This window comes from Odocoileus virginianus, chromosome 24 (assembly GCF_023699985.2).
Source record: "Odocoileus virginianus isolate 20LAN1187 ecotype Illinois chromosome 24, Ovbor_1.2, whole genome shotgun sequence".
NCBI lineage: Eukaryota > Metazoa > Chordata > Mammalia > Artiodactyla > Cervidae > Odocoileus > Odocoileus virginianus.
Window position 1 is genome coordinate 29,721,315 of NC_069697.1, and position 12,431 is coordinate 29,733,745.

The 12,431-nt window shown below is 36.7% G+C and overlaps 1 protein-coding gene across 3 annotated transcripts in view; it reads left to right on the plus strand.

Moving 5' to 3' along the window:
- SENP1 (SUMO specific peptidase 1) overlaps positions 1–12,431 on the plus strand; it is a 50,341-nt gene that overhangs the window by 17,872 nt on the left and 20,038 nt on the right. For all 3 annotated transcript variants that reach the window (XM_020907766.2, XM_020907767.2, XM_020907768.2), the window contains 3 exons: positions 6,584–6,687; positions 6,770–7,056; positions 8,470–8,524. In XM_020907766.2, coding sequence (XP_020763425.1) covers positions 6,584–6,687; positions 6,770–7,056; positions 8,470–8,524 — 446 coding nt within the window. The remainder of the gene's footprint in view (positions 1–6,583; positions 6,688–6,769; positions 7,057–8,469; positions 8,525–12,431) is intronic.

The following is a 12,431-nucleotide window of genomic DNA, read 5'->3' on the forward strand; positions in this document are numbered from 1 at the left end:
TTTTTTTTCCTTGATTACTCTTTGAGTGCTGTCATCTTTTCTAAAAAGATTAAGGAGATAATTTAGCAGTATTTTTCTTACCATCTTCTGTTCCTGTTGGATAGCAAACTTAATCTTCAGTATTATCTGAGTGGCTTCTCATACATCAGACTATCTCTTTTCTCTTTTGGACCCTTCGTAAAACTCTAGCTTCATGTAGCAAAACTGTTAACCTTGCTGGATTTGATAAAATACCTGTCCGCCCTTCTTACCAGGATAACCTTTCCTCAATATAAAACAAAAATCAAGAAGACACTTAAACAATTTACATCTTTTCATTATGAGTAAAATCTTTGAGATCATAAACTTTCTTCACACAAAAGATGTGTTGACACTGTGTTGTTATATTCATTCAGTAAACCTAAAGGAAAAAATCATTTCTGTAAATATAATGTATAATTTCTATAGTAAGGAAATGTACTTATACCTGTTCAATTAAATATTATGCATCTAGTCAGCTTTGGACTGGTTGCTGTGGAGATACAAATGAATAATGGCCTCACACTTAGACAGCATTAGATTTTCTAGTGTGCTTTCCACATATATTACGGTTTTGAATTCTTTTAATCTGTGAAGTAGGTAGAGATGAGGTAATAGCCACAGTTTAGAAGGTTGGAAAGTAAAGGTCGGAAGTCACACAACTGAAAAACGGTCAGCCTGCAACCCAGTTCTTCTGCTTGAGTCCAGTGTGGTATGATTTCTGCTACACAACATGGTGATGTGGTTCCTGCCCATTAAGAGCTTCCAGAGCCTGAAGTCAAGAATATAGTGTTATATGCTAAACAATTATGTAATTTGGTGGTAAAGATCTCTTAGGTGGCAAAACTTGATTATTTGTGACATGGTTAGTTAAAAATGCTGTATGTTTTTTGGTTTTAAATTTGTATTGAATCTACAGTATTCACAGAGGGTGACAAAACTAGTGCATCTCCAAGGAGAAGGATAGACAAAACTGGCAACAGTTGCCTTTGGTGATAGCTGAGCAATAGCTATTTCTTTTTCACTGTACCATTTGTAACACTGAATTTAGTACCGTCAGTTACTTCATATATAATTTTTTTTTAATTACTGGAGTTGTAGGCGTTGCACTTCTGCTAGAGCTTAGGCAGTCTGCAGATACGGAGAGACTTGTGGGGAAAGAGTGACAGCATGGCAGCGGGACGCAGGCCTCCCAGACCCCTCCTCGCCCCACGTGGCGGCTGGAGTATCCTTCACACTGTGTGCATTGTAAGCCCACGCCATCACCCACTAGGAACCAGTATTTGGGACAACTCAGCCCCCCTTCCTCCTTTCACCTGCGCTTCCAACCTGAGTCCTTGGGCTGACCAAATACTCTCATCCTTCCAGTTTACCCTCCAGGCCACAGGCTGGGTCAATGGAGGATGGGAGGCTGACTTCTCTTTCCTTCTGCAGTGTCAAGAATATGCCAAGGCTTGAACCTGTCCTATGGAATAAAAGTTGCAGAAAATTTTACCTCAGTTGTTTTTATTCTCAGTTGTTTTACCTATTCTCTGCTGTGAAAAGCAAGGTACTTGTAGTATAGAAATAGGAAGTAGTTTGTATTAAATGAATAAGATAAAATATTGAACCAAACTTAATTAAATGAAACTCCCAACAGATTATTTAGATGTTTAGTCTTAGGTGTTACAGATAATACAGATTAAAATATTACTTTTTTCCCACTGAAGTAAGATTATTGATGGGAGCTTATCAGTTCAGTTCAGTCACTCAGTCGTGTCCAACTCTCTGACCCCATGGACTACAGCACACCAGACTTCCCTGTCCATCACCAACTCCCAGAGCCTACTCAAACTCATGTTCATTGAGTCGGTGATGCCATCCAACCATCTCATCCTCTGTCATCCCCTTTTCCTCCTTCCTTCAATCTTTCCCAGCATCAGGGTCTTTTCAAATGAGTCAGTTTTTCACATCAGGTGGACAAAGTATTGGATCTTCAGCTTCAGCATCAGTCCTTCCAGTGAATATTCAGGACTTATTTCCTTTAGGATGGACTGGTTGGATCTCCTTGCTGTAAATTTATAAACTGGAGGAAAAGTTATTTTCCATGGAAATATTGGGATCTCCAAGGGAGGTGCTGTTGCTTATGTTTAAAGAAGGAGAATTGTGTATAATCTTATGTCTGGAGTTGTCTGACATCTTCAGGAATATGAAGCCATCTTTAGAATTAACATGTCACCACTGAACTGTTCAATTTTACAACAGAGATTTGAAGATAATACACAAGGAAGAGGAATTTGGAAATATGCATGTGGTGGCTATACTACCACTTGGCTGATGGCTGATTCAAGGGCAACATTAAAGAACAATATTATCTAATTAGTAGTAACCTCTAGCCATGTGTGCTGTTTAAGTTAATTTAAATAAAATAAAAATGTAGTTTCTCAGTCACATTAGCCACATTTCAGGTACTCATTAGCCATACATGGCTAGTGGCTACCATATTGGATAGTGCAGATTAGGAACATTTCCAAGATCACAGAATGTTCTCTTAGTACTGTTACAGAGGATGTGAGTTTCTGTTTGGGAAAGAAAAAAATACTAAAAAAAAAAAAAAAATAGAAATGTTAAACTGCAATAACACAGGTAGCTTCTTTTCAGTTATATGTTGCTTCCAGACATGCTTCTGTGCTACATGTTAAGCAGCATTTTAAGATGTTGGGCTGCCTTATAGATGACACTGGTGGGTTTATTCTTTTTGTTTTGTTTTTTTTTTAAGAAAAACATACTTTACTAATTATCCTTAAACTTATTAAACTTTCTTTGGTTATGTATTAGATTTATAACATAACATTAGCCAACTTCCTTCGCTCTAACATTTTACCCAGTTATAGCTTCCTTTCCTCTTAATTTCTTAATTCGCTCACTCAATAGAAAATGATTTAGCAAGTAATATTGTTCACTCGCTAAGTTGTGTCCAACTCTTTGCAACCCCATGAACTGCAGGACACCAGGCTTCTCTGTCCATCACTACCTCCTTGAGTTTGCTCAGACTCACATCCATTGAGTCAGTGATGCCATCCAACCATCTCATTCTCTGTTGCCTCCTTCTCTTCTTGCCCTAAATTTTTCCTGGCATCAGGGTCTTTTCTAATGAGTCAGCTCCTTGCCTCAGGTAGCCAAGTATTGGTGCTTCAGTATTAGGCCTTCCAGTGAATATTCAGGCCAGATTTCCTATAGGATTGACTGGTTTGATCTCCTTGCTATCCACGGGACTCTCAAGAGTCTTCTCCAGCACCACTATTCGAAAGCATCAGTTCTTTGGCATTCAGCCTTCTTTATGGTCCAGCTCTCACATCCGGACATGACTACAGGAAAAAACATAGTTTTGACTCTGTGGACCATTGTTGGCAAAGTGATGTCTTTGCTTTTTAATGCACTGTTTAGGTTTGTCATAGCTTTTCTTCCAAGTAGCAAGCATTTGTTAAATCATAAATAAGTTTAAACTGAAAGTATGGGGCTTGAAGAGATCTCAGATAATTGTTTGAAGTAGAGAACTTTTTTTTTAATATGTTGTTTAGGTTTGTCATAGCTTTTCTTCTAAGGGGCAAGTGTCTGTTAAACCATAATCAGTTTAAACTGAAAATATGGGGCTTGAAGAGACCTCAAATAATTTGGAGTATTAGACATTTATTTCTGTTCATTTTTTTGTTGTCTAATGACTGTGAAGTTGTTCAGACTCAGGCAGAAGCTTTTCTTTGAAGATATATTTATTGAAGAAAATGATTGGTTGGGGACTTTTGTGTGTGTTAAATTATTCTTAACAGTCAACTTTTTGTTGAATTAATCTAGATTTGTTATAATTTGCATTAGATGAGTCACTTAATGGCACATTGGTTCTTCATGTTTTATTTATAAGTATAAAAATTTATTCCAAGAAAACATTTTTTATGTGATAGGAGGGAGGAGGGAAATGTTTCTAACTTTCTATGGTTTAATTCTTGTTTAAAAAGTTGTATTGAAGTAATTGTGATTTACAATATTGTGTTAGTTTCAGGTGTACAGCAAAGTGATTCAGTTATACAGATATTTATTCTTTTTTCAGATTTTTTTCTCATAGGTTATCACAGAATATTGAGTAGCGTTCTTTGTGCTGTACAGTAGGTCCTTGCTTGTTGTATGTCTTGTAATTGTAGTACGTATATGTTAGCCTCAAGCTGATTTATTCCTCCCCCTACTTTTCCCCTTTTGTTTGTAGTATTTAGGGTACCACAAAGATCCTTTCTATCTCATCAATTCTTGGTGTTCTCTTGAGGTCTTTTAAGTGATGGGGATATTTCTTTGCCTTCGCTTCATATGCAGAGTAGCCTCTTACAGCAGTGTATCTGCTTTACTTTTCTTCCTGTAATATAATATAGTCAAATCTTTTTAAGATGTAGTTTGTTGGGACAGTGGAAGTGAACTAAAATGATTGAGTTAATATCCATGATTCAGGTGTATTTCTCTACTTCTGATTTCCCTTCCCTCCCTCCATTTTACCACCCTTGAAAACAACATACTGTTAACCCCATAGTGTTGCGGATTAGGTTATTTGGTATAGTGGGAAAGTGGTATCAAGATTTATATTGAGGCATATTCAGAATTTTAGTCATTATAGTGCCAGATAGCACAGCTTTCTAGTATATAGATCACAGTGGAGTTAGTTGACAAAGATCTCTCTTACACCCTGATAATCTGTAATGATGCTTCTTTCTTTCAATTATGTACTTGAAGAATTTTCATAATAGCAAATTTATGTTTTAATAAGGGCTTCCCTGGTGGCTCAGATGGTAAAGAATCCTCCTGCAATGCGGGAGACCTGGGTTTGATCCCTGGGTTGGGAAGATCCTGGAGAAGGGAACAGCTACCCACTCCAGTATTCTGGCTTGGAGAATTCCATGGACAGAGGAGCCTGGCAGGCTACAGTCCATGGGGTTGCAAGGAGTTGGATAAAGAGGCATTTATTTTAATTATGATTTTTAATTATAAAAATATATAGACAGTCTCTTCACAAACACTAAAAAAAAAAAAAAGAGGACCACCATCATCTTGAATATATTAAGGTCTAAGGAGTAAGATAATGGTGTTTATTTTCTTCATAGAGAGCATTACAAATTTGTTCCTTCTCTTGGTTCTATTTTCCCACCAAATGCTCAACTACTTCTTTCTTTTGTGATCACTCAACTATTCAGATTTAAGGATAACTCTTTCTCATAAGGGGTAGTCAAGTTGCTCAGTGCAAGGTGTATCTTGTTAGATCGGTAACATTATACTGACAATGTAACTGAAATTTACTATGTACCAAAAAAAGATTGAAGAAGAAAAAATTTAGTGTCTCTTTACATTTGCCTGGATCATTGCTTTATTCATTGTGCTTTTAACAAACTTTTGTAATTGAATGAAATGCTTATGTGCGTATTGAAATGTCACAGTGTAGGATGTTGCTAGCACTGGCATGAACTGTAAGATTATTTTGTGAAGATTGATGGTTGTATTAAACTGTATATAAGATTTTTTTAAATCCTGGGGCATATTATTTAATGAATGCAGCGCATTACTTCAGGGGATCTGTGCAGAGTAGGTACATGATTACAGTTACAAGTTCTCATGTAAACTGGTTCTCTGCTAAATGGCCTCATTTCTCACTGTTGTTCTCCTTATTCACACTGACCTTACTATTCCTTAAACACAACCATATTCCTGTCTGAGGCCCTTTGCATTTGTTCTGCCAGTACCTGGAATATTCTTTATAAATTTCTGTGACTGATTTATTCCTTTGATTTAGGTTTCTGTAGAAATATCACCTTTTTAGAGAAGTCTTATCTGTTCTTGCTGTTCTTCCCCCATCACTTTCTCTTCTCTTCAGTTTTCTTCATACTACTTGACTGATTTTTTGTTTGTCAGTCCTTCAACTTTAATGTAACCTCCCCAAGGCACAGACTTTTATTCAGTGCAGCATCTCTAGTGACTGGAGCATAGTAGGTGTTTAGGTCAGTAAGTGAACTATGCTGTGGAATATATGCTTTTCCCTCAATTCAGTATTGGAACTTCATGGGGAAAAAAAAGTAAATAAAAGTTGCCAATGAAAACCATCTCTGGAAAATATTTACACTCTTAAAAATTGGGTAGAATAGGAAACAGCGCTGATCTTGACTGTTCCGATTACTTCCTTGTGATTTTTCTAACAGGTATCAGGAGTCAAGGATTTTGTTGGAGTCATGCTTAGACGTCCTCATTTTTTTTTTAATGTTTTATTTCTGGGACAATCAGTGATGTGAAAATGGCCTTCTAGTTTCATATCCTACAGTTTCTGTGCTGCTGTTAACATATATGCCCCATAATTTTCCAAAATATACTATCGAATATTTGCTTCACTCACTTCTCTTATATGTGCTTTATGATTTTGTAGAATATTATTAATGAACCATAATTCTTAATTATTGTCAGGACACTGCCAGAGCTTTAACAGAGCTCTGGGAGTCTAGATATTACTTAGAGAAACATTGCCTCATTGAATGTATTTAAGGTTTTTTTTCTTCTTTTAAAGACAGTTAAAGAGGAAGAACGAGAGATTTACAGACAGCTGCTGCAGATGATCACAGGGAAGCAGTTCTGTATAGCCAAACCCACCACACATTTTCCTTTACACCTGTGAGTCACAGAAACATATTTCAAATTAATTTTATTCTGCATTTTGTTGTTGGATGTTGAAATTGTTTTCTTTTCCTGCTAGGTCTCGATGTCTTAGTTCCAGTAAGGATACTTTGAAAGACCCATTGTTTAAAAATGGAAACTCTTGTGCAACTCAGATCATTGGCTCTGATACTTCTTCATCTGGATCTGCCAGCATTTTAACTGCCCAGGAACAATTGTCCCACAGTATGTTTTCCTTATCGTCTTACACCCCAGATGCTGGTACATTTGGATCCAAAGATTCTGATCCTGTGCATCAACCCGAACATGACCACTCTCTTTCACATCAGCCAGATAACTTACCAGCTTCAAATACAGAATCTGAAGGTAAAAATGGAATTGTATAGCTATAGTTTCAATAACCAATGAACGGTTTATTGGATCTATGAGAATTGTATGAATTATAGGCAAGGTAGTAATACACATGTAACTTAATTAAGATATAAGATACAAGATACCTTAAATACATTTAATTCAGTTAGCCATGCCATGAGTAAATGAAACATATAAGTAGCTTACTTTTTTCTTACATGGAGAGACAAATGATTTCATATAATATTAAAAGTTTAACTTCCTGAACAGTCTTGTGTCAGAGTATATTAAGCCCACTTACTTTAGTACTTTCTCTGTTTCTAGTACTTTACAATGAAAATTAAGTACTCTGAAGTTCTAGGAGTTTTGAAATATCAATTAAGAATTGAAGTAAAAGTTCTTAAATAAGTAGTACTTATAAAACCTGTGTAGTAGGTTTATGCATTTTGGAATGATTGTCAATAAGTTTTGAAAACAGAATTTTCTGTCTAACTTTCAGCTAACCAAAATATTTAGTCTCTTGGAATTCCAGTTAATTAAAGATTTTGCTATGATAGTTTTTTGTTTGCTTTGTTTTCCTCTCCTTAGGTATGTATTATGTGTGTATTTATGGTATATATTTAGGCATATAACTTAAAACAAGTGTTTTAGTCTATTCCTCACTTTCTTAAAAGTCTCACTTGGGGATAAAAATTGTTGGTGTCATCATTATATGGCTACACAAATTCACAAAAACTTAAAAAATTTTGTGAAGTGATTTACTGAGAACTATTATTAAAAGCCTTTAATTTCAGAAGCATTTATTTTATGTCAGATGCTTAAATACAACTAAACTGGAACAAACATACAATACTGAATGGTTTAGTTACTTCCTTATCCCATTTATTAAATATTCTAAATGAGATTCTAATCATAGTGCTTTAGAAGGACATGATTCCTACCTTTATCAATAGAAAATAAATGCTAGAATTTGTACTGTTTGGACTGCTGCTTCTCACATAGCTGTTGCTTTCTTTCTTTCTGCCTTCCCCCTCTCCCTCCCTCCTTCCCCTTCCCTCTTGCACGTTGTTCAGTCTCATACTGGTTCATGAACTAAAGACTTTTGTGAAATCTTGGCATGTTCTTATTTCTCAGGAATAGAAGGAAAAAGTACAGGGAACAAGCACAGCCCAGGAGAAGATGCTAAAGGGCATATATACTTTTTTTTTTTACTTTATTTGTGAGACAGGCTCTTCACTAAGCCCTATTTGTGTGGCTCAGTGAAAATGGACCTGCCTGTCTTTCTCTTCCATCTTACCTTTATCCTTATGCTGTGTTATTTTTATGGAAATAGAATATAGCAAAGTATGGGAACTTAAGCTGCAGACATCTAGAAGGTACAGCCATGAGGAATTTTGTTAATGATAGGCTCTTGTGTTTTTTGTTTAGGATCAGACTCTGTGATTTTACTCAAAGTGAAAGACTCCCAGATTCCAACTCCCAGGTAAACTTTGGTTAAAGGACATTCTTAACATTGTTTTCCCTCTCTTTAATCACAATTTCTTCATTAAGAGTTAAGTAATATAAAACAGACTCAACTCAGACCTCTCTTAAGTGTTTGAATTACTTCAATAACTTCTTAATTGATCTTTTTTCCTCCCACCTGCATTTTATTCTTCATGCCATTTTCCACCATGTTCTCTAACCCATTCTTTGCCTTGTTTGTTAGTCCATCTTCAATTCTACTGAGTGAACTTTCTAAAGTGCTTATCTAATCATTCATTAAACTCCCTCAGGAGTGGCTGATATGATGTGGAATCAAGCCCGAACTCCTGGTACAGTATTCAGCACTCTTCCTTCACATGCCTTGCTTCCTGTCATACGTTTTTCTTTAACAAGTATTTATTGATAGCCTAGGGGTGCGGGTACTGGTACAGACATTGGAAATAATAGCAGTTAACAAAATGAAGTTCCTACTCTGAAGAAATTTACATCCTAATTGTACCGAAAAGACCTTGATGTTGGAAAAGGTTGAGTGCAAGAAGAGAAGGGGGTGACAGAGGGTGAAATGGTTGGATAGCATCACCTTATCAATGAACATGAATTTGACCTAAACTCTGGGAGATAGTGAAGGACAGGGAAGCCTGGCACACTGCAGTCTGTGGACTTGCAAAGAGTTGGCCATGACTTAGTGACTAAACAACAACAAAGGAGAGGGATGGGGGACAAGTAATAACAAATAAACAAATATACATATACCTGGTGGTGATAAGTACTATGAAGAAAAATAAAACAGGGTAATACATAAACTGGGGATTGGGAGTGCTATTTATCTAGATGGTCATGGCGAGTTTCTGCTAAGCTGACGTTTGAGGAGAGACACAATTTAGGTGAGAGGAGGAGCCATGTGCAAAATACTGGATTCTTTCATGTGTTTATTATATTCTGACTTACAAGATGATAGGTATTTTCGTACTTTCACATGAATATGTGAAGTGTTTCTTCTGCCTGGTATGTCCCCCCTCTCCTCCTTCAACTTGTCTATCAGGCAGTAGTCTTTTTCTTATCTTTTAAGTCTCAGTTCAGATATGATCTTCTGTATGAAATTTATCCCCTCTGAGAGGTACCAAGTATTTCTTCCTCTGTAATCCAGGTTACTGTTAATACTTAGATTGCTATGTCTGCTATATTGGGCCTTAGCAATCAATTGCTAGGATAATAATAGTATCAATTTTTCATTGAGATGATTAGGGATAATAAGATATTCTTTCTCAATTCCCCTACATCTTTGCAGTTTCCCAGTATGTTCTAAACTTTTAGATATTTAAAGTGTTCTCAAAAAAAAAAAAAGTATTCCCTAGTTAGTATAGTTTCTCAAGGAGACTTTACAGTTTAAATTCTTTAGTTTTGGGGCGTTTTTTTTTTTTTTTGAGTTAAGACCTGGGTTCTGATCTTGCCTCTTCCAGGCTTCATGTAACTTTGAACAAGTTATTCTTCTAAACCTCAGTTTCCTTATCAATAAAATGCTAGTATTAATACTGCACTATTGAATTGTTGTGAAGGTAAACTTATAGATAAAACACTTATAAAAGTGTTTTACATGTATGCACAAAAATAGGTGTTCTTTCTTGGGAAAAAGTTGATTTCAGATGATGAGTGCTCTCAGTTTTTCTTTACTGAGTCTGTCTTTCCTTTATGGAGAATTTCTTCTGCTGATGACTGAACAGTGAGATGGATGAAAAGTAGTCTTGGGTGAGGCTCATTGGATGATGCTGTCTACTAAAGTTGGAGCCTGCTCTCTCAAGGCTTGGTTGATTGGCTCTTTATTCTTAATCATCCACCACTGCGTCTCAGTTAAGTTCCAGCAATGAAGATCTGCCCTTATTTCCAAGAATATGCCATGCATTTTATGCCTTTGTGGTGTTATACATTCCAACCCCTTCCCCTTCTGCCTGGAGTTTGCTTTCTCTCCTTGTCCACTTGTTACACTCTTATCTTGCTTTTTAAACTCTGATATAGGTGTTGTTTTTTTCCTCAGGACATTTCTTTGGCTTCTCCAGATATCATTAGTCTTTTCCTCCAGTACTTCTGTCTTTGTACCTTGTGTTACTATTATCTTTGCACTACCACCTGCTTTCAGTAATAGCACATGACACTAAAAGTACTTAGGAAATAAATCTTTGTTAAGTAACAAATTTCCTAGAAAGCCTGAAATACTCTGAGTAGTCCAAATACTCATCATCTCCATTGTGGCTTAATGCTTTGCTTTATTAGAAGACACTTTACAATAATAGAACACAGTCTTTGGAATTGGACTGAAGTAGTTTACAATCCTGACTCATCCAGGACAAATTACTCTTTTGAACTCAGTTTCCTTTTCTGTACAGTATAAGTAATGTTTCCCTACTACACATTATATTGAGGCTTAATAATTTGAGGATTATCGTAAGGCTTTGCCAATATGAGTTTGTACATAACCCAAAGAGAGTTTTGTACATAAAGCACTAAGTAGGTGCTTATTGCATCAGTTATATACGAAGTAATATGTAATCTCTGAAAAGCAAAGGGATTTTGCTTTTCCTTCTGTTTGTTGCTTTCCTATGCCAATAGATACCTTGATCCATTAAAGAGAAGTGCTTGTCCTTTACATTATTTATTTACTCAACAAATATTGAGTGCCTGCTATCTGTCAGGCACTATTCTTGGTACAGAGGATACAGTAGTAAATACAGAAGACAAAAATTCCTTTCCTCATCAAGTTTATATTCTAATATGGGGAGCATTGGGCTTCCCTGATAGCTCAGTTGGTAAAGAATCTGCCTGCAATGTGGGAGACCCTGATTCTATTCCTGGGATGGCAAGATCCACTGGAGAAGGGAATGGCCACCCACTCTAGTATTCTTGGGCTTCCCTGGTGGCTCAGCTGGTAAAGAATCTGCCTGCAATGCAGGAGACGTGGGTTCAATCCCTGGGTTGAGAAGATCCCCTGGAAAAGGGAAAGGCTACCTACTCCAGTATTCTGACCTGGAGAATTCCATGGATTGTGTAGTCCATGGAGTCACAAAGAGTCAGACACGACTGAGCGACTTTCTTTTTTTTTTTCACTTTCATGGGGAGCAGATTTGAATAGCATGATCCAGTACCATGAAATTCTGGGTGATTTCTTGTCATGTAGTCATATTGTGCAGTAGATGTGTTCTCACATTCATTTATTTTTAGTATCACACACTAACTAGTCTCTCACAGTACTTCCACTGATCTCTGTGACTTTCTTTCTTGGCTGTTACATCAGTTGTTCACTGCATTAAGGAGATAGGCTGCCTTCTTTGTGTTCTCCTCTTACTGACCTCAGTGACAGTGAATAGGTAGTAGAACAGCATTTTTATCACTAAACCCCAAAACTAAGGGTTACTGGGAATACTGATTCTCAGAAGTTAGGCTTAGGAGCAAAGGATTACCTCTGAGCCCTTATTTTTGCTTTTGCAGGACAGATTGTAGAAGTTTAAAAACTGAAAGAGACTCTTATCTCCATATTTACAAATGCAGAAATTGAGGCCCATGTAAAGGGAAGTGACTTGTTCAAAGTCACAAAGCTAATCAGGGGCAGCTCTAAGAGATTCTGGTCTCTTAACTTTCAGTTTGACACTCTTGTTAACTTGTTCTCCATATCCAAAAGTTTTCTTTGGAAAAGTGCTCACTTGCCTTTCATTTGGTTCTGTGAGAACTCCTTCAGTTAGAGGGGAGATGAGCAATGAGATAAGAAAGTTTGAGAAGAGCAAAAAGGCTCTAGAACAGATAGCATACCTGTGACTCTTCTAGCATCATTCCCTTGGGTTGTCAGCAAGAGCTGCATGGAATAAAATTGGTCTCTCATCTTTGGAAGGGAGTCATATCGCTGATTATCCACGTTG